The sequence below is a fragment of the Clarias gariepinus genome, chromosome 15 (assembly GCF_024256425.1).
Source record: "Clarias gariepinus isolate MV-2021 ecotype Netherlands chromosome 15, CGAR_prim_01v2, whole genome shotgun sequence".
In the NCBI taxonomy this organism is placed as follows: domain Eukaryota; kingdom Metazoa; phylum Chordata; class Actinopteri; order Siluriformes; family Clariidae; genus Clarias; species Clarias gariepinus.
Genome location: NC_071114.1, coordinates 15,040,237 through 15,068,117, shown reverse-complemented (window position 1 = coordinate 15,068,117; position 27,881 = coordinate 15,040,237). Strand labels below are relative to the sequence as shown.

General features: G+C 37.8%; 2 protein-coding genes across 4 annotated transcripts in view; both read left to right on the top strand.

Moving 5' to 3' along the window:
• The window catches only part of rabgap1l (RAB GTPase activating protein 1-like), a 114,652-nt gene that overhangs the window by 38,427 nt on the left and 48,344 nt on the right, over window positions 1-27,881 (top strand). The gene's annotated exons all lie outside the window — the stretch shown is intronic.
• gpr52 (G protein-coupled receptor 52) lies at window positions 789-5,560 on the top strand. Its single transcript, XM_053513161.1, has one exon. The coding sequence runs from the start codon at window positions 2,330-2,332 to the stop codon at window positions 3,440-3,442; it is 1,113 nt and encodes a 370-aa protein (XP_053369136.1). The 5' UTR covers window positions 789-2,329; the 3' UTR covers window positions 3,443-5,560.

The window sequence follows — 27,881 nt, the reverse complement described above, 5'->3', positions numbered from 1 at the left end:
ATACATTTTCAATTTAAGATTACAGGACTTTAACTTGGGGTAGAAGAATTTCTACCCAACCAGACCGCACAACACACACAAATACATTCACAACCCGTTAATCTCTAATTTGTTCCTGTTTGTTGCACTGTGTCGGCTTCTCTGTGGGAGGGTCCCAGCCAGTTAAAATGCCTGGCAACTGTAACCAAGGGGCAGGGATAGCCAGGCTTGGTCACTGCCACGTTTAAGTGATTTGAAGAAAAGAGAACTGAAGAGAAATAACATGATGACAAAAAAAAATTGGGGCAAGGAGCTGTTGGGGGGGGGGGGGGTTCAAAAGAGAGATGGATAAACGCATTTGATTAGTTTTGCATACGAATCATCTTGTATGTCTGTCTTAAGGGAGATCATGCAAGAATCAGGGAGAAAAAGAGAGGGGCGGGGGGCAGATGGGCACATTTGAGGAGTTGAAAGAGAAGCAGGACCTCAGGTGCAGCCCAAAGGGAAGGCGGGGAAAGCATGTGTGCATGAGAGAGAGAGAGCCTGGCAGCAAGGGAGGGAGCGTGTGAAAAAGAGCCGGCATAAGCGCAAGCGAATGTGTGTGTGTGTGTGTGTGTGTGTGTAAGAGAAAGAGAGAGAAAGGGGAGAGGGAACTGAAAGCCACTCACAGCATCTCTTTCCCACTGCGCCAGCGGTCCAGGGCTGCTCATCACCTCTCTGCTGCTGCTTTCTCATACTATTTGTTTTTTTTACTATCATTTTTTTATATAACTATTGTTCTTCTGTATACTTCATTTTTATCTTCAGTTTATGTTTTTTCTGGTTACTTTTTTTCCCTCTAATTGCTGAATTGAACCTTCGTGTATATACAAGCGGAGGACTTGTATCAGATTGCTGGAGCTGCTAATTGAAGATGAAATCAGTACCATGCAGATTCTTTACCTTAATCTCCGACAGAGGTTTTTTCCTTCCAGCGTCATCATGTGTTGCTTAGTGAAGTTCTGCTGACAAAAAAAGAGGAGGAAAATTAATAGGCAAGCTGCCATGTAAAGACTTCAGAAAAACTGAGGAGTGATTGAATGCAGACGTTCGTTTGTTGTCATCTTTGAACACTGAAATAAGGATAACCGGATATGCAGAGATTTTGGGCGCCTGGCAAAGAACCTGTTTGTCTGGAGAAATATGGATGCATATGTAATGGCTAGGTATCCAAACTTATCACTTTTTCAGGATACTTAAGGAGGTTATTATTCTTATTATTATTTTACCTCATCTAAGCTTTTTAAAAATGGTCTCTGCAAAACTATGATTTTTTAAATGTTTTTCATTTCAAGTCAAATTCAGGAAAAAAAAAAAGTCAATGAATTGGAAGAAAACAGACCAAAGCCAGTCTTTGTGGCAATGCCGTTGTAAAATTTTGATCATTTCCATTTTGCTCAAGCTGTGGTCACTCAACACTGCGGTTTTGAAACACTGTGCAGAAAGAACAAAAACTGCCATAGTGCATTCTCTGTTCATCTACAGTGTGCCTAGGTTTGGATTTTGGACAATCGAAAGCTTACAGGGGGTCCAGGTAACAGCTGTGGGGTCCTCTTTACAAACAGCACATTAAAAACCTTGCACATGATATTTGCATGCAGAAAAGGAATGTGCAGAATCCAGTGCAACTTTCAGCCTTCCTGCATTTCTGCGATTTTGTCACAGTTACCTGAAGTTATGACTAAAGAAAAGGATTGCCTCTAAACTACAGTAGATATTTTTTTCCTATGCTTACACAGAATTTGTCAAAATAGACTTCAAGCTTTTTACCTTCTCATAATTTTCTGATTTATTTGAAAGAGTATCCATGAAATATGTACATTAATTGCTTACTGATAATCTTTCGCGGCCAGTGTTTAGGGACCGCTATGCATGATATCATAAACTGCAATGGTCTTAAATCTGTTACTCTTTGCCCTTGCAAGGACCGTCAGAAGAATCAGTAGAGCGTTGATGTTGCAGCTTGTCGGGGAGCTCTGAGAGCCGTGGTAAACTGTTTCAGTTATCAGCTGACATGATACTCTTTTTACTATCCTTTTGTTTGTGAATGACAGCATCTGAACCTTTTTAATCATGACTGACTGGGAACGAGACGTCTGCATTTTTTCTCCACTATTGGCAGATATCTTGATTTTTGCCAGTGCTTATTTCTTTGAAACCCAGCTATGTGAGATGCAGAGGTGAGATGAAAAACATAATTAGATAGTCTTGTCTTTGCTGAAGGACATTACACACAAAGGGCAAGCAGAGTTTTGGGTGCAGTCCCCTCTGCATTAAGTAAGGAGCCAAGAAACTTTACTTCGCCTGGAAAATGAACCAGTCAGGACTGATTGAGCCTGTCCCAGCTGATAACAGTAGTTTTGGATATGGCGGGAGTGTTTCCCTGAACCACTCATGTCCTCTGGGATGGGGTCAGAATGAGGGCATGGCGACCTGCATCTTGGAGACGGCTCTCATTGTGTTGCTGACTGTGCTGATTATCGCTGGGAATTTGACGGTGATCTTTGTGTTTCATTGTGCCCCTTTGCTGCACCATTACACCACCAGTTATTTTATCCAGACTATGGCCTACGCAGACCTTCTAGTGGGGCTGAGTTGCCTGGTGCCCACTTTCTCTTTGCTACATTACCCAGCTGGTGTTCAAGAACCCCTCACATGCCAGGTGTTCAGCTACGTCATCTCAGTGTTGAAGAGTGTCTCCATGGCTTGCCTGGCCTGCATAAGTGTAGATCGCTATTTGGCCATCACTAAGCCCCTCTCCTACAACCAGTTGGTGACACCATGCCGTTTGCGCTGTTGCATCATCCTGATCTGGATCTACTCTTGCATTGTGTTCCTGCCATCCTTTTTCGGTTGGGGGAAGCCGGGATACCATGGGGACATTTTTGAGTGGTGTGCTCATTTCTGGCCGACCTCAGCTCTGTTTACTGGCTTTGTTGTGTGTCTCCTGTATGCTCCAGCTGCCCTTGTGGTCTGTTTCACCTACTTTCACATCTTCCGTATCTGCCAACAGCATAATCGGGAAATCAGCGAGCGAAGGGCTCGTTTTCCAAGCCAGGAGATGGAGGCTGGTGAGGGGGGGCAACAAACGGGTCATGGTCCCGACAGGCGCTATGCTATGGTCCTCTTCCGCATCACAAGTGTCTTTTACATGCTCTGGCTTCCCTACATCATTTACTTTCTCCTGGAGAGCTCCCACATCTTGGACAGCCCTGCTCTATCTTTTATCACCACCTGGTTAGCGATCAGCAATAGCTTCTGTAACTGCGTCATCTACAGTCTGTCAAACAGCGTGTTCCGGCTCGGCATGCGTAGGCTCTCGCAGACGCTCTGTTCCTCCTGCTCTTTCAGCCCTTGTGCCCATGATGACAAGGACTTCAGAGAGCCAAAGCCTAGAAAAAGAGCCAACTCCTGTTCAATCTGAAGTTGTCATGACCTGCTAATTACTGCAAGGGATGAAGTGAAAAAATTATATAGCTTGAATGTTTTTTGATTTGTGCAATTAATGTAATGACTTCAGGATGAATTTCTGGATCATTACTGAAAGGTTCACCTTGTTGGGTTAAACGAGATCATATCTAAACCACACATAGTGTAGGTTGACTACCTGTCCTGTAAAAATTGAAGCAGCAACTGCCTTGATAGTGTATATCACCAAATGACTGGAAGGCATGTCCTGGATAATTTTTTTTAAGTAAAATATGCAAAGACAGACAAAAACCGGCACTGCAGCACCACCACCATTGCTACAAAAAAAACTACAAAGAAACAAAAATTAAACATAAACAATAAGGTGAACTTCTCTGAACCTGGGTATTGTTACTGATGTCTGTTTGTGGATGCTATATTAATATAGTTTATAGATTTTTAGATTTTGAGGAATATATTTTTTACATTCAAACTACATCTGCTACTAGAATGGCTGCTATATCAAATGGACATTGGTTCAGAACAATGTTCACATGAGAGAAAAAAAAAACATTTAAGGCAAGTGGCACAATTACAGCAAAGCTTTGCATATGGACATTTGTTAGTGTTCTTATTATAGCACAGCAGTCCTTGAGTTGAGATGGGCTCAAATACCATGACAACACTGACTAGTATAAGATTTGGAATTGGGATGTTTTAATTAAAGATGGTCAAATGAAAGGTGAAAGGCGTCAATCCAAGTAACTGATATGCGTTCCAAATGTCATCTTTTATTACTAGAGATGCTGAATCATTATACACGCACAATATTATTGATGCCGTTAGTAGTCGTGAAACGTACCTTAGTTCCCAGTGGTATTATACCTTGGCAGTATGTAATTAAACTTGTTCACCTGCAGTGGCTCTGTGACCCTCTGAAAACCATACAGCACAGCAAACTCAACATTTTTTTTTTCTGTTTAATCAGCATAATGCTCAGTTGAAGTGCACATTTTCTGGTATGCAAGCAAGTCACCTTGTTTGCACCTGTGATTTTTAGTACCTATATTAGTCTGTGCCTCAAATATATGAGAAATAATTTTTGTGTAATATTTTTTATAAAGATTACTTTTATACAGTACATTTTTTTCCATATTAATTTGTTTCAATAAATTTAGGCTTGTCTGTCCTTTGCCAGCTTTTATATGTTCCTAAATTTATTTTCAATCATACCGAGGTGAAAAATAAGTAAAAAATATGGTGGCATCAGAAATTATATAAATAATCACACAAAATAATTTCATAACTTTTATTTTGTATATTTAGTTGCTTTCAGGTGTTCAGATTCAATGTGTAGTCTACAAAAAAAAGTTTTTTTTATTAATTTTTTCCCCCACTAATTTAATCATTTCAATACCATTTTTTGTTTTTTGTAGGAGTTTTGTTTTAAAGTTAATGTGTCCATATTTAATATTAGGATTAATAAACCTAAACCACACACTGATGGCATTAAAATATTTCTTCGAGTTTAAAAATAAGGAACTTTGTGAGCTGTTAGGAAACCTCTGTGAAATATACTGGTGGGGTGTATCTGTTGATTTATATAATGACAATATCATGGAAAACTTGTCTGATTTTCCCTTGTCATTAATTTGCGGTGAACGTCTCAACTCGTAAGGTAAATATACTCCCTTTCATTACTCGTTATATCACACAGAGGAATTATCCTTTTTCGTGTCTACAAAAATGGACAAAAAAGCACAATACCATGTGAGGGCATCACAACCTGGATGTGCGTTTTATGTTTTCATTTTTTAAACAATGAATAATCTGTTTATTTATTTATGCATTTATTTATTTCACAGCATCCACATGGATATAATAGCTGGTAATTTGAAGTCTAACTGTGTGTAGCTGTATTTGTATTGCTGTACAGCTGGTGTATGTTACCTCCAGTACTGAATTTGTTCAATTAAAAAGCGATGGAACATTCCATGGTATACATGCAACATGACCTCTAATGTTAATTTAACGTTTTGTTTACCTTTTTTTCTGTCCAAGACAAATGATAAAGTTTTTTTTAAGGTTTTGTGAGAAACTATGGTTTTCTGTTGCTGCCAGTACAATAAAGTGAACAGAGAATACTTGCCCTACTGTGACTGGACATTGTTACTTAAAAACTCTGCACTGCACATTCATTTGCACCTCCATGCCCTCACTTTTTATTCTTTTATCCACCAAATGAATGCCAATAATTGTTGAATAATGTTATTATAAGTAGATTTCTGTCATTTCTATTTTTTCCATGCTCTAACCCTTGCACTTCAGTTCCTGTCCATCATTTAAAAGCTAGAGCAACCTCATGGTTTTTGTATCCATTATGTTTTTATTCTGAGGCTGGTCAAATATGTCATGTACATTATATGACTTTAACTGTCTAATCCCAAATCTGCTTTTCTGCTCTGCTGTCCTACTGTGGTTACTGCAAAGGTTATGGCTTCTTTTTCAAAAGAATATTAGAGCATCTGCAGTTAGAGTTGGAGGGGAGAGGAAATTAAATGACCTTTAGTTTATTATAATGGGCACATCAAAAGTATCCATGATCATGGGAGCCTTTTGGACCTCAGGACTCACATGAATAAACCATAAGCATTCTCAGTGGCCACGCACTGTATGTCTGAGGCCATGCACTGCTTCAGGGAATGTTTGACCTTACTGAGCTTACACTTTGTGATGTGAATTTAAAACCGGCAAGGACTGTGCAACTACCCACTGCATTCTCGAAAAGTTAATGTATGCCTCATTACAGGCACTTTTCTTTAGATCTTTCATTAAATATTTGCCTTTTGCACAAAGGAAATCTTGGGCAAAGGTGGGTATAATGCTCTTTAAAAGTCCAAAAACCTAAAAGATTTAAATCTAGAAATGCAAATGTATTGGAATTAGTTTATGGTGCGTTTTTTGTAGTTTTTAAACTCCTTTTTGAAGGAGTAAATAATTTTTTGATTTACATGATTTTCAAGTAGTAGAGTTTTCTTGAATCTCTTTCAATGAAAAAAAAAAAAAAGAGTGAGCTACAAGTCAGGGGCATAAGCACCGAAAAAATATCCTCATAAATCATTCCATTGTGCTCATGAGACTTGGCCAAAAGTTTTGATACAAGTTATTTTGTGGCACATGCAAACTTTAGGGGCCTTTTCTGGTGAGTCAGATTCTTTAAAAAAAAGTTAAAGCACACCATTCTTGCCAGATGTCACCTCTGTGTGTTAACACACTCCAGTATTATAAATAATTATTAATAAATAATGAAGTAGATACAGTGGGGCAAAAAAGTATTTAGTCAGCCACCAATTGTGCAAGTTCTCCCATTTAAAAAGATAAGAGAGGCCTGTAGAATCTTAAGACTGGGTAGGCCACTCCAGGACCTTGAAATGCTTTATATGAAGTCAGTCCATTATTGCCCGGGCGGTGTGTTTGGGATCATTGTCATGCTAAAAGACCCAGCCACGTTTCATCTTTAATGCCCTTACTGATGGAAAGAGGTTTTCATTCAAAATCTCACAATACATGGCCCTATTCTTTTTTTTCCTTTACACGGATCAGTCGTCCTGGTCCCTTTGCAGAAAAACAGCCCCAAAGCATGATGTTTCCACCCCCATGCTTCACAGTGGGTATGATGTTCTTTGGATGCAACTCAGCACTTTTTCTCTTCCAAACACAAAGTTCTATTTTGGTTCATTTGACCATATGACATTCTCCCAATTCTCTTCTGGATCATCCAAATGCTCTCTAGCGAAATTCAGACAGGCCTGGACATGTACTGGGTTAATCAGGGGGACACGTCTGGCACTGCAGGATTTGAGTCCCTGGCGGCACAGTGTGGTACTGATGGTAGCCTTTGTTACTCTGGTCCCAGCTCTTTACAGGTAATTCACTAGGTCCCCCCGTGTGGTTCTGGGATTTTTTTCTCACAGTTTTTGTGATCATTTTGACCCCAGGGGGGAGATCTTGCGTGGAGCCCCAAATTGAGGGAGATTATCAGTGGTCTTGTATGTCTTCCATTTTTTTTATAGTTGCTCCCACAGTTGATTTCCTCACACCAAGCTGCTTATCTATTGCAGATTCAGTCTTCCCAGCCTGGTGCAGGTCTACAATTTTGTTTCTGGTGTCCTTTGACAGCTCTTTGGTCTTGGCCATAGTGGAGTTTGGAGTGTGACTGTTTGAGGTTGTGGACAGGTGTCTTTTATACTGATAACAGATTCCATTAATACAGGTAACGAGTGGAGGACAGAGGAGCCTCTTAATGAAGAGGTTATAGGTCTGTGAGAGACAGAAATCTTGCTTGCTATTTTCCACCATAATTTGCAAAAAAGTCTTTAAAAATCCTACAATGTAATTTTCTGGATTTTCTTTTAAATTTTGTCTCTCATAGTTGAGGTATACCTATAATGAAAATTACAGGCCTCTCTCATCTTTTTAAATGGGAGAACTTGCACAATTGGTGGCTGATTAAATACTTTTTTGACCCACTGTATGGCAAAGTACCACTTTTTCTTTATATAGATATATAAATAATCAACACAATGTTTTATTTACATACTTGTAAATTTAAACATTCTAGAAAATCCTCTTCTTTAAAGAAGTTATGTGCTTTTACAGTGATGGATGCGGGTAGCGATTTTAAAAAAGAAAATCAAAAGAAGCCTTGAACAAATGAAATGATGAATTTCTATACATAACTGGAGACCTTATTCAAACCCCTACACCTATTTTCATATGATTTTTGGAGTTTTGTGACAGTTAGAGATGATCTTAGACTTCAGTAGGAATGCTTTTATACCTAAAATGTTTGTTTCATTATATGATTATAACACTTGCATTATGCCAATGTACTTTTGAGCATAAATGAATAGACGATTGCATGAGACGCTATTGCGTTGTGTATGTTACCAGTAATTTTGAAACATTATTTTTTATTAATTTATTTTATTTAAAAGATAACCTTAGGAATTCAGAATGTCTTTATAAAACATCATATTACATCTATATCTGTTGCAGCAGTACTTATTTCCAGCTTCAGAATATTGCAGCAAATTATACATTACTCTTTTTTTCTAGGTCTTTTTCTAGAGGTACATTTTATTTATTTTTTTTATATAAATTAAAACATTTATAGGATATCCATGTCTTTTCTTCCGTAACGTTTGCTAGAATTTTGTTCCTTCTCATGGCTCCAGAGCTAATACTGTATATTGCCTCTTACTTTGGCTTGAGTCTCGCTGACAATTCTGTGACAGTTCTTTGGTTAAAAAGGTGACATCGCTTCAGTCTGGTTTACTGGCTTTGACGTTCGCTTTGTCAGGAGCTCAGCATGGCTGCTCTCTGCGGGAAGCCGGCACTGCTGCTACAGCACTTGCACCTCAATTTAAAACAGAAAAGAATCTCTAATGTCACAATTGGGTGTGGATGTGTTGAGCTGTGTAGAAGTCTTGCAACGTTGCACTTATTCTGTTCTCTTTAAAGTATTTTTAGACTACATTCATACCTTTTTATTGATTTTTCTTAGAAGGGCACATATAGGAGCCACCCAGAGTTGGAAAAAACTCCTCATATAACCTTCCATGGTATGTGCTAGGTTAATGGTGCATAGAGTCCATGTGGCACCTGATTAGATATTAGCAATATTAACACAGTGTAAGGGGTACAATTTAGAGTAGACTGTAGTTCGAATTATTTGTGAATTTTATTCCAATAAACATTGAGTTGATTGTATTAGATATGTCCGCCAAATGTATATATTTACTTTTTTGCCCATCACATTTGCCCTCTCCTCCTTTATAGGTCTACGGTTGCTCCCTTCCAGTTGTTCCCTTCTAGCTCATTTAAACACCTTCATTAATTCAGATTGAGGTAGCTAGTTCAGATGTATCCATGTGTTGATTTAAACATGCAGAATGTATTTGTGTAATGGATTTACTACCCATATGTGAATACATATCTAAAGTATTAAATGTGTTCTAATTATGTGATGCTACTTTTTATAAGCTATTAAATATAATTATATAAGTAAATAAGTCACTTTTATAATTAAATAAGTCATTTCCCACAAAAGCATTCACAGGGATTTTCACGATTCCGAAGTTCAGAGGACAAAAGAAAAAAATGATTCAGTGATGTATCAAAATTCTTTTGTGTGGCAATATATTAATTTTGACTCTAAATTAAAAAATTTTTGGTTTCTTTTGAATTTTTTCAAAAAAGCATTTTGGGTAAAAATGTTGCTGTTCCTCTATAATCCTACAGGTGGTGTGCTCTAAATTATTCACACAGCTCAGAATCCTGTGTGGTAAGATTATTTGCTAGGTATGTTTAGAATTATTTCGAATTTACATTTTGTTTAATTGCGATATTTATAGATAACATTTGTGATCAACCATGATCACAGTATCGGGAGGTCCCTGGTGATTCCTATCTCTAAAGAATGTGTTCATTCACATAAACATATACCTTTTATTTACTCACCTGTAGTAACTGCCTGTTGCCTTGCACAGGTTTATACTGTGAGGAAGGTGCAAATAAAGACAATTGCATGAATAAAACAATACTGTGGGTCTCCCATACAGTATGTTTATTTTATTTCAAGAAATCATTTTTAAAACATTTGGTTTGGGACACAGTTACTAGGTTTAAATATAGATACAGATAAATATATGCAGCCCTAAACAGCAGGGATGGAAATCACCAGTCACTACCCGATAATATAGTATCACAATATCTAGATTCCAATTTAATTTAATATTGCATTTCTCTTAGTATAAATATCCCAATTTAGCATTACGTTTTTCAAATTTGTAAAAGTTTTAAGATCTGGAATTTTTAAGCTTGAAAGGTTTATACCTATAGTCTTATTTAACAGTTTCACAACTGAATAAAACAGTCGTAATTAAATGCAGCCGATTTGTTGTATTAGTTTTCTCACTTTAAACCCAAGGGCAGCATTTAAATATTAGAAAGCTAACTTCAAATACAAGAGTTTAAAATGTAATTAAACAAAGATCTACATTTTTACTTAGCGTGTATACATACTTACTGTAGCACTCATGGTCTTTTAAGACTGGTGTAAGCATGTGAAATGCGTGGGTTTGAGACTTATTTGCTCACAGATTAATGTAATGCTATGAAAATACATTTCTGTTGCACCACTCACAAGCTTGTGCACTCGGCACAGAATCAGTCATGTCCAAGGCTGGTCGGCCTAAGATGATCAAGCAGGGAAAACACCAATTCCAGTCACTGGCTGATTGGCCATTTTGTTTCAATATATAAATCAGCACACAAAATAATTGCGATTCATAACTGGATGCATTTTTCTCAACTAAACAGATACAGACAGTACACTGTTCTTTGTGTATGCTCGTTTGTTTCCTTACAGGCAAAACTGTTTAGATTGTGACTAAGGAGATTAGTCAAACCTTACTGTATGTGTCTGGTTGTGTTAGAAGCTGATATTTATATCCGTACCTGGCTTTTTTTTTTCTGACTTTGTTTCCATATGTTTGCATGTGTGCATTTTCATATTTATGCGGTAGATTTTTTTGGAAACAGGTATTAATAAAATATGGTTGGCAATGTTTGCATGTGCTTTAAATGTCTTACACATGCATTTTGCCAATAGTAGTTTTTGGGAGAAATGCTATTACAGCTTGTAGACCAATTCAGTTTTTTCCAAAGGAAAAAATTATACATAAATATAGTTCATATTATATAAAATTAACTTTTGACGTATTTTGTTTATATCACAAAATTTAAAACAAAAGCATGAAAAATCCTTAATTATACAAAAATAATATGGCACTGAATACATGTGTAAAATGTACAGGAGAGAGCGCACACCTAATTTTTACATGTACTGTTCACGCATGTTTCTTAGGGAGACTCACTGATGTGAAGGAATGGAGGAGAGGAAGGTTAGTTTGGAAAAAGAGTCCCCTTACATAGTAACACTGGGTTGCACATAAGACACACCTCGTTAATGTTCATAAGGTGTAGCACTCTTCACTACAGTTTCATTCGGATGATGTTTCTTGGCAAAGACTTGGACGTCACTCCACTTTGCACAAAATTCTTTTATCATGCATGCAGTCTGCAACCGCGGACTGAGCAAAACTGGTACTGGTGCTGGGCTCATGTCTGATAGCAGCAGGTTGGGATGGCGGTTTCTGGGTTGTATTTCGAGGAGGAGTTTGTGGAAATCGAGGTTCCACTGTATTGTAAACAGTTTGTTTTAAAATGATTTAAAAGTGATTGTACGTTAGATTAATGACTTCTGGTTTTGAATTTTGTTTCATGTCACTCACGCTCCAATAGGCGAGATACTAGACATTTGTTCTCCCTGCCAGTTTTTCATCCATATGTATGAACGTAACCAAGAAAAGCTTACAGTCCAAACTGGTGAATATTTATGAAAATTCTCTTCACGCTGTATTATGAATTCCGTTTAATATTAATCTGTGCCGTCATACCACTCCAGAAGTTGTTCTGCTTCTTGAAAAGGCACTTGGGGCAGAGCAGGAAGAACACCTGTCCCTCTCAGAGCAAAGCAAGTTGAGACTTGCATGCTAATCAAAGCAGAGCTGCTTATTTAATTCCAAGTGTTAATTCCCTTAGTGTCTCCAGGCTTACTGGTCATTGCTAATTACCGTTCTTTTTATCTCTCTCATGTGTTTTGGATGGGATGCCAATGGCCAGCAGTGGGGTTTTGTAATTTGTTTCAAGGAAAGCCTAGCTTACCACTCAACATGAGATAGCAAACTGTAATCCAAAATTCATTCATTCATTTGGTTATTCATTGTCCATATCCCTTGTTAACCTATGTAGGGTCATAGAGGTGATCCTTTAGAGTGATTTTACTAATTTTCCTGAAGTACAATATATATATATTTTTTACTTATCATTTAACTCAAAGTTTTTTTGTTTTTTTTTTGGTAGACCGCAGCTTGGCCCTTAAGTGTGTACACCCTGATCTGCACATTATAGTGTTTTTAAATCTACCATCACCACCTCAGGATGGACTTTAAATTAGCTGTGTAGTTAACCCCTTTAATTCTCCGAATTTAAATTGTCATTAAATAATATTTCTGTTTTTGAGTATGTTAGAAATTAAATATTGTAATAGGTTCCTAAACCAGTTCTAGTAGTGTCAAGAATTAATGTCTACTACAGTCACTGGAGGTGCAGGTGTGCAGCTCCTGAAGTTTGTGAAAAGCACATCCATGATTGAGCTCATCTCTAGAGGTGATAAGTCTGCTCACAGGTGGGAGATTAACCATCTGGTGCAGGACAACTTGCAGCTTGATGCTCTTAAACTGTGGAGATGCTGGGACACTTTGGTAAGAAATCAACTTTTTTTGTTTCTTGAGCACCACCTTCAACATCAGCTCCCTAACAAACAAGGCACAGCAGAGGATGTACGATCCATGGCAGCTGAAGAAGTTCAGCCTGCCACAGCCAGTAATGATAGTGCATCATTAAATCAAACAGATCTGCCTCATCACCATCTGGTATTCTGCCTTTTCTGCCAAGTGCAAGAGACTGTCTGCCATTGCTCCAGGACCTGCACAACTCCAGGACCTTAATGCAATCAGGTAAAATAATGTGGCTGACCTCTCCCTTACCAGATACAAACCTTTTTTTTTTTTTTTTTTTTTTTTAAACAAATCCCCCTCTGTGGTCCATCAGGAACAAATACATTCCACCTGCAGATGCTCTCAAACAAGGAGCAAGACCCCTACTGAGAGAACTTTTATACAAACTGTTGGGTTTGTATTGCAAATGAGGATTTTTATAAATACGTTAATTCAATATAATTTATTTTTTAGAAATTTTTTATATATTTGTTTTTAATAATAATCATTAATTGTTAGCTCCTCCCACATAAGATGCAGTGCTGCCTGCCAGTGTGTGATAAGTTTAAGGCATGCCCCCTCAAGGGGGTGCCAAAGATCACAGGGCCATGCGAGTCTTTGTGCGGGAAGGTTATCAGAATTAGATTTGCACAAGTTAAATACGATTATAATTACACATTTACAGTATAGTTAAAAATCATCCTAGAAAACTATTTAAAAAGATACATTTATTCTTTTTGTTTTGTGTACACCAATCGAAGCAACCCCAGATCATAACATGTGCTTCCAGAACCTTGTACAGTATGTCTGTAGTTTTTCTTTTTTATTAATGTATCCCAATAATCTGACTCAAAAATCTGATTTTTTTAGTCAGTGAAACAAAGAAAGTTCAATTTAATTTTGTTTGTATAGCGCTTTTAACAATTGTCATTGTTGCACAGCAGCTTTACACAATCAAAATATTTATTTAAGTTTGGATGAAATGAGAATGTGTATTGTAAAAATCAAAACGGTCAGATTGTCCCTGATGAGCAAGCCCAGGGCAATGATGGCAAGGGAAAAAAACCCTGAGCAATAGGAAGAAACCTTGAGAGGAACCGGGCTCAACAGGGAACCCATCCTCATTTGGGTGAAACAGTAGGCAGGAATTGATCTGCATTCATACTGTGTGTTGGGTGGAAGGCAGTTCAGTATAACAGTTGATGTTAATTGATGTTAATATGGAGTCCAGGTAGTTATTGAAGGCTCAGGTAGACTCGTTGGAAATTTCAGTCCTGAACTATCGAGCAACTGCAACCAAGTCCTCAGAGAAACAGCTGAGTCCCTAAGGAACACATCCAACCAGAAGCTGGGCACCAGGATGAGTCGGACAGGTCCGGAGGGCAGAGGAAGTCTGGATCAATGGTGTAGGCAGTTCAGGTTTTTTGTCTCTGGGTGTGTGCTGTTGCATCTGGCACCAAGACATTGGCAGCAGAGCCTTTGGGTGCAGTGGGTTGTGTGGTATAGAGCCTCGATGGACTAGACTTGTGTGTCTGGATCATCCTGTGGGTGATTGATTGGATTGGGATTTGAGAGAGATTTGACGCTAGACGGGTAGCCTTAGGTTCTTTACCCGCTGAGCCCTGTGTGTCAGGTGGTGGCGTTCTGGTGCCTTTTTTGACATGGCCAGCATTGACTGAGAATTTGTGCCGCATTGTACCGCTCCTTTGGTCCCCGTGGGCATGGGTTTTACTTGGGTACCCAAGATTATGTCACTGGTTTGCTGGTGTGTAATTGTTGATCACTGTTGTTTAGCTCACCGGGCAGTGGTGTGCTTTTTGCTGAATGGTGTCTATATAGTATATTGTCTTTCCTTAGCCTTTTCATAGAAGAATGGTCATCTCTCACATGCTTACCGTGTGTGTTTTTTGGCTCTACATGGTGCTATTTCAAGCCTTCTGTCTTCTACGATTTGCTAATTTCCTTCGGGAACAAAAAAGTATCTTTCTCTCTCTCTCTCTTAAATTATTCTATGTAAAGTGAAATTCTTTTTTTTTAAATAATTATAGTTTCCAGGTCATGAAAATCCAGTATCATGAAATATTAAAATATTTTACTTTGGTCATTTTGAGTTTGAATTACTTACTATTCATACAGTATAAATGTCATGTACCTCTCAGTCTCATTTAGTACACACATGGGGAAGACTGCTATTTATTTTTTGTAGTACTTCCTAAATTTTCCCCTGTTCTAAGTGTATTTTCTAGCAGCTTGCACCACATTGCCAAGACACTTTCCTTGAATGTGAAACCTACTTGGCAGTAAACCTGATTCAGATTTTTGTGAGGGGCTGTTTTGAAAGAAAATAAACATTACAGTCCTGCTTTTGCGCCAAGTGACTGGTATTCTGCTGAACAGTTCCAGTATGGTAAGTGATAAATCCATGACCTGATCCAGCCTGTTCCATGCAGGCTTCAGCTTAGCTAGCTGTCTGCCACCATTTACACCTTGTCAATACTGATCACTTTTAAATATAGATTGGTTAAGTGAAAATAAGTGTGCCGTATTCCTGGGCATCAAAGATGTAGGCCATATTCATTAAACCTTAAACCAGGTGTTTTATAATTCACATATATTTCTCATACAGGCATCTAGGAAAAAGGTCTTGCATGTATAATGTTACAGTGAGATAATATTTCCTTCACTGTTAGTCCCACTGAGCAGTCTCGTGAATGACATCTGGGTTCATTTTCCTGTTCAACTTTCCAGGCATGAAGAAAAAGGCTCGTAGCTTTTGCCTTGCTACATGTTTATGTATATATGAAGTTTGCTACGAGAGAAGTAACTATCATGTACACTATATGGAAAGTACCTGCAATGACATTGCATCCAAATACATATGCTTCAGTATGGAGTTGGTCCCCTTTTTGCTACTATGACACTCAACTTGGAAGGTTCTCCACAAGATTTTGCAGTGGTTCTGTGGGAATTTCTGCCTAATGATTCTGTCAAGCATTTATGAGGTCAGGGACTGATGTTAAATTAGGCCTAGCTCGCAATCTCCAGTCCAGCTCATCCCATAGGTGCTCAATGTTGTTGAGGTAGGGGGTTCTGTGCAGGCCAGTCAAGTTCTTTTACACGGAAACTCATCAAACCTTGTCTTTATAGTCCTTGTTTGTGCACTAGGGCACAGCTGTGCTGGAATAAATAAGGGCCTTCCACAAACTGTTGCCACGAAGTTGGAAATATAGCATTGTCCAAATGTCTTAGTGCTCTTCATTGGGGATTCAATAATTTGATAATTAACTGATTTGGCAAAATAATTTGTATGTCACTCAGCTCGTTTACTGTATTGGATGGATGATTGTGAATTGGTTTGGGCAGGCAGATCAACTGGAGCTCAGAAGGGCTTGTTTATAAAATGCAATCTTCACAAACAACTTGCATAAACATTAGATTATAGACCGACAGATTAGATAAACTGTTCATAGAGGCAGCACTTCTTGCTATGGTATTTTCCTATTTTGCATTAGAACATTGGTCTACTGTTGTTGTTTTTTTTTTTTTTCCTTAAGCCAGTCTCCAGACAACCAAACTTTGATGAATTCCTGAAAGAGAACATTTAGTTACTACCAAAACCGTTCTTGGTTAGTATGTTCCACATATATCACTGGACCACCACCTTTTGTAAAATGAGGAAGATGTGTTTTTATGAGGATAGATGACATTATGCCTTGAGCTGTAGGTCAAGTGGAGGGCACAAGTAATCTCTGCTAGCCAGTTCTGACCCGGCCATTGCCAGCTAGTGCAATGTCCCGTAAGGAGACACATGCGATTCTAAATCAAATTATCATTTGAATTCTTAGCTTTCCTAAAGTTTCTAGTTGGATGCACCTCTATAAGAGGAAAGTGGTCAACTGAGGCTCTGCGCTTAAGGCTGTAGGTCACCTACCCCGAATTCTGGATTTGATTTTTTTACCGTTTTAGGGGTTTTTAATGTGAGAGACTTTTTGCTTGGTCTAAAGAGTTACTTATTTGAGACATGACTATTCACCTCTTTATAAGAATACAGGATGATAAATAGTGGGCACAGGACTTTATAATCCCATAAGTTAATTATCTGCACCCTGTTTATTGTGCACTATAACTGCAACAAAGTAGACTGTCCATGTGAGACATTGAAAAATCCAAATGTGACTTTCAGTACTGAGAGGAATAGTGGTCGTGAGGCCACTGTGTTTTAGTCAGCCTGTGGACTTGCCACGCACTGTTAAGGTGATTAGAAATTTCTCCAAATATCGCTGTTGGTTTTTATTGTTTACTACATGACAAACCAAGGTCAGGATTCAGTAATGGTCTTGGAACATAAATTCTCTGCATTTCTGTTTTTTGGCATCTAATTTTAAATATTAATAATTCCTTGTTGGGAATTTTCTTAACAAATTTGAAGCATATATGTAGGCGAGAGAGAGACCGAGAAAATAGAGTGCTTTCATTTTATATCGTCATGGAAACAAAAAGGCAGATTTGCCTCCCTGGTGTTCTACTTGTGATCGCTGGTAATTAATTAGGATTGTTAAGCTCTGAAGCAGTTATCCCATGGATAAAACTGTGTGTTTTTGTGCATGTGTCCACAACCTATTTTGCCATTCTCCAGCAGCAGAGAGTCATCCGAATACCTCCTGTTTTCTGTGATAAACGCAATGGAGGTATTGTATGACCCCGGAATAGTAGCACAATGGAATAACCAGAGACCTAAAATAGTAGCACAATGAAATAACCAGATAAAGTAATTAGTGCCTGAACAAACAGATTAAGAATGTCCACAGAGGAGGCGAGGGGTGTGTTTTACAATGGTCTTCAGGTGAAAATGAATCACTTGTCTTTGCGCAGTTGTTTTAATGCTCTTGAACTGTCCACTTTCATAACCACGGATCACATACCACTTATCAGGGGCTTGTTGTCACTTGTTTTTTAAAGACCAGTTTGGTTTGTACAGACCAAACATGTTAGTGAGGCATCATGTCCAGCACTAATGACTAATGAGAATGAGACAGCAGACTCTGCGTGACCAGAGTAGGCTTATTTCTGTTTTATGCAAGTTCATGCTCTCTTCTGTTCTTGAAATAACCAATCGGATTCCCTTTTTATAATACTGTCTTTCAGGGGTTTTTTTCCCCTTCAAATTTTTCTCCCTGTCTCACTGTGTATCTCTGTGAATCATTTTGGATTCTTTTTGTCTCTTTGTCTTTCTGTCTCTTCTGCGAGTTTCTCTTTGTATTTCTCTCTCGGTCTCCTTCTATTTCTGTTTTTTTCTGTCTCTCTGTATCTCTGACTTTGTCTGTTTTATCACTTTCATCCTTTCTGTCTCGCTCTTTGACTTTGTTTCTTCATCAGTTTTTAATTTTCTGTGTCTCTTTCTAACTTTGTCATTCTCTCTCTCTCTCTATTTCTCAATCCAGCTGCTGTCATGTTTTGCCTTTCTTTCAACAGACTCGACTTCTTCTGTGTGGCATTTGTAAATGCCTTCACTTTCTTTGCACTTCTTCTCATCTGCATCCTTGTGTTGACAGGCCTGCCAGTGCAGTGGCTTTGGCACTCAAACAGCAGAAGATGAAGTTGCTGTGCAGTTTTTATGCACATTCAGTCCGTGAGATGCAACTTATTTTAGTCATCGGTTCTTTAATGTTTTCTGTAGCTTCTGTACTGAACTTCCTATTGCCAAAGACAATATTTTTTTGGGTTTCTAAGTCTGAAATATAGTCTTCTTTATAGTATTTCATGTGGACATTAAGATTGGGCAGTGCTCTACAAGGATAAAGTGTCGCCATCTAGCTACATTTATAGCTACATTTATTGCTCCAAAATATAAGAAAATATAATATATATATATAGTATAATATATATAATCTTATTTCCAGTTTTAATTCATGACCTTTATATTGTAAAAGGTGCAGATCTTCTAGAAATTTTAAATGGGAATTTTAAATCCCACTAAAAGAAATCAAAAAGGCCTTGTATGTGTGTTTTACTGTATGTCCACTTATATACATCAGTGCCTCTCATTGAGATCCTGATCAGGCAGCATTATCAACGGCCCTATGAGCACAATCGCTTCATCCCATATGAATCCTGAGAAGAGTGAGCGCAACGGATTCAGCCAAATAATTGGAGCTGGCATTTCTCCAGGAGCTCATTTCGCACACCGATGACACCTTACAAGGATGAGCAGGTCACCGAGGACAAGGAAGGCTCATTCTGCTGTTTACGGATTACCTTGACTGCCTTACACAGCAGCATAATCTGTCAAAAACCAGCGCAAGGACCCATGTGCCTCTTTCCTGACTCCTCACTTATTTGCAATCATCTCTGTGGATGCTGCCAGATGGGTCATGTTGTTTACCACTTGACCTACATTGTGCTCCTTGTTGTTCGATCTTCAGTTTTCCCTCAGTATGTGGGAGCGGTTGCCTTTTGTGGATTTTCCTGCAAGTGTCTGTTGCGTGTGCTTAAGTACATACGTGTTTAGATTCGTGTTAGCAAGAAGGATTTCAGTGTTCCACTTGGACAAGTATAGTGATCTTATCTGGTCTTCATTTACCTTTTTTCACAAGCTTCACTCTCTTAGACTTGTAACTATAGCAACCCTTGTGCAGCTCTCAAGGCTCTTGAGAGTTTATTAGTTTACCAAGTGTAAAAGTAATACACAGTTAAAGTACTGCTTATTGAACATCTGCTCTTGTATATCGCATACCTTTTCCTTTAGGGTTCTTCTAATAACTCCAACAAAATCAGCATTTCATTAGGGTGTCTGTGCGGAAGAGAGATTATGAGAATGCTGTTTGAAACTTATATCGGTTTGTGTGATTATCACCCTATAAAGAGTCTCCAAGCGGGCAATCCTACTTTAAACTGTAAAATGTATGCAACACAAACATATCCTGGGAAAAAAAAGATGCAAAACAAGGATGTTAAGGACAGCAATCAGTTTTAAAGGATGTGTCAAGGGATAAAAGCTCCTGTTGAAGCCAGGTATAATTAAAAAAATATACTGTATAATGATATGCGTATACAGTCTGTGATAGTATGGTATTCAGTCTACAGAAACTCTAAATGAATGATAAGGTTTTTTGATCTAGTTCTATATATAAAAAAATAGATAATAATGTTAAAAATAAAAAGCAAAAGTACACACTTGTTACATAAGTCTCTTGGGTGTACATAATTTTTTCTACTTACTCATTAAGACAGCATATCCCAAGTCTTTTCAGTTGACTCCCTTAACAAGCTCAAGTGTTAAGTAATGTACCAGCACTGTAATTATAATCTAATAATCATGCTCAAACATGCAGCTGTTGTGGTAGTCTTTTATGCTAAGTCCAGTTTCATACTTCTGCTTATAGTAATAAAACGATTGCTCCAGCATGTTTTTTTTTTGTTTTTTTAAACTGTTTTTAAATTTTTTGAAATCCCGGCCTTCACATTTATCAGATAGGTTTTTGAGTTTTGTATGCTGTATGCATGACCGTATCATGACCGTATGCTGTTTGCATGCTGTTTGTTGGCGTTATCAAAACATACCAAAAGAATGAAACAAAATCTTTTTTTTTTTAACTAGAAGAACAGCAGATGATTCAGACGGCTTATGAATCTGGAATGATTGACAGGTTTGTAGGTGTTGTATGTACATAATGCTTTTTTATACTGCATTAAACACTGATCATCTGTGCCATGGTTTGCCTCCAGCTTGTACACTGCTGTACAGACTGTATCAAATTAACCGTTTCATACTATACATAGATAATTAAAAAAATAAATACATTTTATATAGAAAGTGTGTCCTTTATGTAAAGGTCAATACATAAAAATACATTTGTAAAAAGGATAAATAAATAAAGAATAAATGATATTGGTTTGTAAAAAATGTAAGTCATTTAAATCAAAATAGATGAAAAAAAATACAGTTTATTTACAGTTTTAAACATTTAACTAAAGTGAACATATAAATAACCTATTGTATTCACTGGAGTGTGAACACCTGCCATTTTATATTATTTATTATATATATTTTTTTGTTTACAAGAGCCATGTTGCACTCTCATAGTCCAGAGAGCAATAGAAATTAGGCTAATGGTTGAGAGTAATTGTGTTGAATGATTTTGACCTAAACTGACCGTCTAATAAATGTGTGGACACTGCACAAGCAAGGGTTAAAAAGATTGCTTTATAATTTAAACCTATTGTCTGTCCTAATAAGTAAATCACCATGCTACACAACTTTGGCTATTAAACCGCATTGACAGCATGCTGACAGATCAGTTTCCAACCTGTCCAGGAGAGCAGCTGTTGTAGACCCAGGAGACCTCTCGGAAAGCTCTGAAACAGCCAGTTCCCAGTGCAGTCCTCCTGCTTTTTAATTAACCATATGACCTAATCTCCACTTCTGATAAATTTGTCATCTTAGTGTAAAAGGTTAAATTTGAAGGTCATTTGTTTTATATACTTTAATAAGAATTTTATCAGATGGCAGATGACTGTTTCACATTATTTATAGATATAAGAATGTCTCAGACTTTTTGATCTAAGACAGTGTTTGGTATCCATGTTGAAACAATCAAGGGAATGGGTAGAAACTCCTGTGGCCTGTCTTGTACAGATTTGCAGAACTCAAGGCGATGAAGATTTGCTGTATGGAGATTTAACTGTTATAAGCAAGAAGGGCAAGTCACACTAAACACGCCTTTGACTTGTGTCTGTCAAAACATTGACATTTACACTTCATTTAGCACATGCTTTTATCTAAACTGACGCACAGTAGTGTAAAGCAGCTGAAGGTTATAATCTTTGGCATTTCTGAGGCTCACAGTGTTTCTATTACAAGCATAACCTAAATAACCAGAATTATGTTTTTTTTTTTTTTTTACTTGGCCACTTGCATGTTTTAGTAAATTATAAGCTCTCTAGGTTCATTTGAAGCCACACACCCCCATGTTCTGTATGGTGCAAACCATTTTTAAGGGCACTTTCATATCTATTAGTTTTCTCTTCTAATACTGTATAAATATATAAATCATGCCTTTTTGGTTAAAACCTCAGGCAAAGGAATGTTATATCAAAGCATGATTTTCAAAGGCATTTTTATATTACACAATATGTTTATATACAGTATGTTTGTGTGGCTTTCCTATATACAGTATACTGTGTGTATATGTAAAGCACTTGCTATGGTCTCCCAGCAATATAGTAGTATTGCATTTTAATGTGATGCTTTATATAATTACAAAAAAAATTATTAATTTGTATTTTTATATTTAAAAAAAATGTTTTTATAGAAAATTATTTCTTCAATTTATTGTGCTTCAAGGATGTTAAAGTATCCTTTTGTTTCTGATTGCTAAAAACACAAAACACATCCACTTGAGCTTATTACATACTAAAGTGAGGGCAAAGCTGAATAATGTGACACCTGGCAGTACTATAAAGCTAGTATCCTGGCCTTAATTCCTTTTTTTTTTTTAGAAAGCTGCGTCTTCTTTGTTCTAGCAGTTTTTCCTGCCTTTTCTTAGATGACTTCAAACATTTTGTAGCTTTTCATGTGCATGTGCAAGAGAGAAAAAAAAAAGTTTGCTGATCTGGTATGTTTTTTCTTCTGGTGACACAGCTAATAACAAGCCGTCAGTAGGATCACACACAGCGCACTTATGCATTATGCATAGACAAGATTAATCTATCTCCATACTAGCAAAGCTCTCAAGCCTCCCTCTTCCTCCTCCTCTTCTTCTCACCTTCTATTTTGTTGCTTGCCTGGGCTGGCCTGTATGATCAGTCTAATGCAGCTGTTTGTCAATTTCAATTACGGCCTCCTTTGAACTGTGCAATTTCACCTAGGGGAAAAATAGAGGAAGTAATATCCTGCAGTCAGTCGAGCCCTCACTGTGTCGTCCTTTCCTTTACTCGCTTATTTTTTCTCCTTTTATCACCACCCTTTTTGCCAAGGTTTATTTTTTTGTCCAAGATTTTCATTGGGATGATATCTTAGGAATAAGGGGTTAAATGTTTGTAGGAGTGATATGAAGGGTACAGTAGTCAGTCTGCCGATGAACTGCATTTAAATGTTAATTAATTTATATAATACAATTTAACATAAAAGGTTTTTTATGAAAATATGCCAGTGCCGTGAAGTTCAATGTGAACATTTTACATTTCTTCCATAATGAACATCTCTGCATAGTGCGTTTGTACTACTGTGTTTTTCTGTTCATTACCTCTCTAGCCCTAACAAAGGTCTTTCCTGCAGTACATGTGATGGAAAGCTATGAGAGATACAAGTAATACTTACACTTACAAAAGGAAAAACTAGATGTTTTGAAAATCTTTTCCTTTTTTTTCACATTTTAAAACAATGTGCTGATCCTTAGCCTCATCATGTTTCTTAGACCTGCTCAAACAGGATTGTCTCAGCTCTTGATTGGAAAACTTGGACCACCACTTATGTTCATCATCTAATGCTTTATCTTTACCACAGATTCTATATGAGTACATGTCTGTAATTAAATCACAGTCATTTTATTTCATTTAAAATGCAGCATGTGTTTATTGGTTTTCCAAGCCAAATGTGCTCTCGTACAAGTGTGTTCAGCTGCTCTATTAGTTTGTTGAAGGGAAAAATTGTTAGACGTCCCTCTACCAGGCTGGTAGATGCAATGGAATGTAATGACACAAATATAGTGTAAAGGAAGTTTGTTGTGGACTTTTTTGCACCTGCTAAGTAAATAATGTGGATTTAGTCTGGCATTATCGTTATTTGCATCAGAGCTACATAGTTCTGATAGCAGGTCATCTCTCAGTCCTAAACCTTTTTGGCAGCTCTGCAGTTTTTAGACCTTCTGAAGACAGAAGCCGTCTGGCTTAACCCCTGCTGAGAGTGATGAGACCACAATCGATACCTTCACGCTGTTTCCTCCCCAGTGAATTGTCTAGACCCATCTGTCCCTGAATGTTGGTGCAAAAACCGGAAGCCACTCATAGCCAACGTAGCCATCCTGAATCTCTGCACAGCGCACAGGACCGTTGTTCGCTGTCAGCTTGCTATTTAGGGACGTTCACTCTGTTCTTGTCAAAGGCTTGGGAGTGAGCTTTTATCCCCAACATTGATGTCTTGTCAGGCTGATATTAAAGGGATGAAGCACACTGAAGGAAAAGACTATGTATCAGTCCTGACTTTAATTAGAAAAGAGCAATCATTATGGGGATTCTGTGTGAAAACTACTGTTAGTGTCTGAAAAGTGTTTCGGCAGACATGGATGAATTCCTCATGTATTCAGTATTTGGTAAATTCAGTGTAAGGTTCAATTGGCTTTAATATTTTAATGACCCCGATGGCATTATGGAGCTTCCCCCCATTAAAAAAAAAAAAACATTTTACTGTCTTGCTTTAACTAGCTAACTAATATGTACACCAATCAGCCATAACATTTTCCGTACAATGGCACATGTTCAAGGTTTAAGCATTAGATTTTACCATGAAGCATGTGCTCCTAAGTTGAAAAATCTATGAGCACATCTAGAGGTTCACTCCTGCCTTCTCAAAGCCACCTGCAAAGTTCCTGAACCTTTTTCTTTCATGATGTACATCTCTGCATAGTGTGTTTGTTCTACTGTGTTTCTGTTCATTATCTCTCTAGCCCTAACAAAGGTGTTAAATGACTGTTATAAAATAAGCAGTGGAAATGTTTTCCGACACTGCAGGTTAAAATTTATTTCCTGGTAGTTGTAAAGAGTGAACTGGTATAACATACCGGGGGCTTTGTTGGCTCCCTTGTTCATCTCTACTGGGCTAAGAAGCCATGTCTGACCCCCTGTCCCCTGCCAGTGGGCTTGTACGCATCACTGGGCCATGGAGCAATGGATGCAAAACAAATTGAACGGTGGTATAAAGAACATTACAAGGACTTAGAGGTGTTGACACTTCCTAGAAATTTGTCTGAACTCAAACCAGTTGAGCATCTCTAGATGTGTTGATCAAGTATGATCCATCGAGGCTCCACCTCCCAACTTGGGACATTAAAGATCTGCTCCCCCAGGACTTACCGTAAATGATCTGCTACTAATGCCTTGGTCCCAGATACCATGGCACACCTTGAGGAAACCATGCCTCAGTGGGTCAAGCTGTTCTTTGCAACACAAGTGAGATCTTAAACAGTTTTCGGCAGTTGGTTTTTGGGCAAGTTTTTGCTAATCAGTGTATAGTGCTCAAAGTCACAGGGCACATATCAAAATTATTATTAGAGTACTTTATTAATCCCAAAGGGAAAACTTTTTATCATATTCCAGTTAGGAAGCTGGGGTCACTGCTTTATAAACACGGGTCAATATAAAGCAGGTTTCGCTAGGAAGCTGCTCCTAAAAATGGATCTGTACTAACGCTTCGTGTTTCTGCTTCATCTTCACCAGGCTTGGTGAGTGTGATTTTTTTTTTTTTTTTCTATGAATCTTTGCAGATCGCCTTTTTAATAATCACGATAAGTTAACTTATACTCTCATAGAACATGATTATGTAGTCTTCTCTATATACATCCGTCTCTATATAATCCCTAATCGTCCGTTTATAATAAACAATGCATTAAGGTGTTTGTCTAGTTGCAAACTGTATACGTAGTCGGAAAACTATATTATGCTTACCTTTGTAACGTTAAATGGTTTATAACGGTGTCTGTCGAAGATTAAGAAATCATGTAAACACATCAGTAAACACATCGCGTCCGTATCTCTCTTAGTAAGCTTTTCCGCTTTTGTTGTTGTTGCTCACGGCAGCGTAACATCCCGTTAATTCATGCCCATGCAGTGATGAGAAAGACTAATCGAGTCGATGCATGTCCATTCTTTTAATTTCTGCGTTGTCAGGCGATATTACAAACTTCCGTGTAGGTTCCGTACTTAAATTAAACCAAAAACTACTTAAGAAAACAGGCTCAGGCTCTATATTCCAGCGTTTTTCAGTTTGGACTGCATTACCCACAAAGCATTGCCCCACTGCGTTGTGGGCAGTGCTTTGTGGGTAATGCAGTCCAAAGCATTGCCCGCACTGGACTACACTCCCGTGGCTATACCCCACGTGTGTTGTGAAGACACGCCCCACAGAACTAGGGGGGGCGGGCTCAGCAGAGATCATAAGCATTTAAAGGAACATGTACCGAAACAGGTTGCTGAGAACAGAGCTAGTTTTTACCAGGTAAAAGTAGTGTTTTTTTTTTTTTTTACACAACCATTGAGAATTTTTAATTAAAGTATATTACAAACTTTTCATTATCACCCCAAAGAATCATATTAACATTTAAAAATGGGGCTGGATGACCCCTTTAAAAACAGAAGAATAGACATGAAGGACAACAGTGTTATCCTCATCCAAATGCAACAGTAAATCAGACAGAGCAAACTTACAGTATGTTGGTCCCTGAAGCCAGTCAACAGCAGTGTTCAGTGATGTTTCTTAAAAAATCTATTTTATCCATGAAATAGATACAGATAAAAGTTATTTTTTTGATGTTGACTTTATTTATGCATTGGTTATTTTATGGATGTTTGAGTCTGTATCACTATGCAGACTTTGCACTGCTCTTCTGGTTTCTGAACAGTAATCCAGAATTTATGAGGCAGCATTCAAATTAACATCCCATGCTTGCTGGCAGAGATGAAGAGAGAGGTGCAGGAGGTTGAGGAGGACAAAGGCACAGGAAAATTGTGTGTGCGTGTGTGTGTGAGGGAGAGAGATAATGGGGAGCATAGACAGCCCAGTGAACATTCAGTCACACAGCATTGTGTGATCAACCACATACTGTGGCTGAATTGCAGCTTGAGTCCTTCATTGGTGTTAAAAACTCGGTTTACAGAAATAACCCAATCAGCCTGACATTGCATTTCAACAACAACATAGATCAGAGGTGCCCTATCTTATCTGCCAAGTACTGGTGTGGATGTAGGTTTATGTTTCATCCAGGCAAGTAAATCACACAGAGAAGACTGGAAACATCTGGTTACTTCATCTCCTGTTTTGTCAAGGTGATTATTACAATATTTATAGTAGAAAAAGGGTTGTGGATAAATCTATATTTTTTGAAGGGCAAAATCGGAAATGTTTGCTGCCACTTTTCTCCTGCACAGCGTTTTTAAAAAAGCTTTTTAAAGGTTTTTAAGCATTTTTTGTTTGTTGTACACGATAGCTAGTAGAATCAAAAGCTAGCAGGGTCACCAGTACGATATTAAAACGATACATGTTTCTGTTGCACTCAGAAGCTTGTGCACTTGGTTTCATGTCCATTGCCACCAGCCATGGCTGATCAAGCTGAATACCAGTCAGTCACTGGGTGATTGACTGGTGAAATGTTCATAAAATCATAACTGGTATAAATTATTTACAAATCGATTTTGGAGTCAATGAGGCTATTTTTTTGCCTCATTTCTATTAGCTACTGTAGCAACTTTGTTAGGATTTTGAGGCCGTATCATTACTGGTGGGTTTACCTGTGACCACACTCATTTTCTTAGATTTCCTGCCTGCCACTACTTGTTCTGATCTGTGTGATCAGAGTGTCAGCCATTTGTTTTGCTCCTTGCTTTTTGCTACTATTGAACATAGTTTTCTTTAACTTACCATCCACTTGTCTGGCAGTTCCACTTGGTTGTTTAAGTGCATCATATCTGTAACTTTGAACTAGCATTACATGCCCACCTAGCCAGAATTTTTTGACTTTTCTGACTAACAAGGCGTTAAAAATAAAGTAATTCGGACTCTTGTCCCTCAAGTGGTCATATTTTTCTAAACATCTCAAAGACCTAATAAATAATCCGCAAAATATGCACAGAGGTTCTCATTGTTGGTTTGTTCACATAATCTTGTGACTCAATTGTAATGGTATTACTGGAAACACCAGAAGAAATCTGCATATTGAGATAGGGCTGTAAAATGCAGAGTAGTCTTTTCTTGTCTTGTCCCGTACTTTTAAATACACAGACTCCTTCAAATAAGGCCTGTATTAGCTATGACCATGTTGTCTATGAAGAGGTTGTATTTAT

What these genes read in the sequence shown, in the direction of transcription:
- gpr52 (XM_053513161.1), top strand. Translation starts at nt 2,330, where the DNA reads ATGAACCAGTCAGGACTGATTGAGCCTGTCCCAGCTGATAACAGTAGT.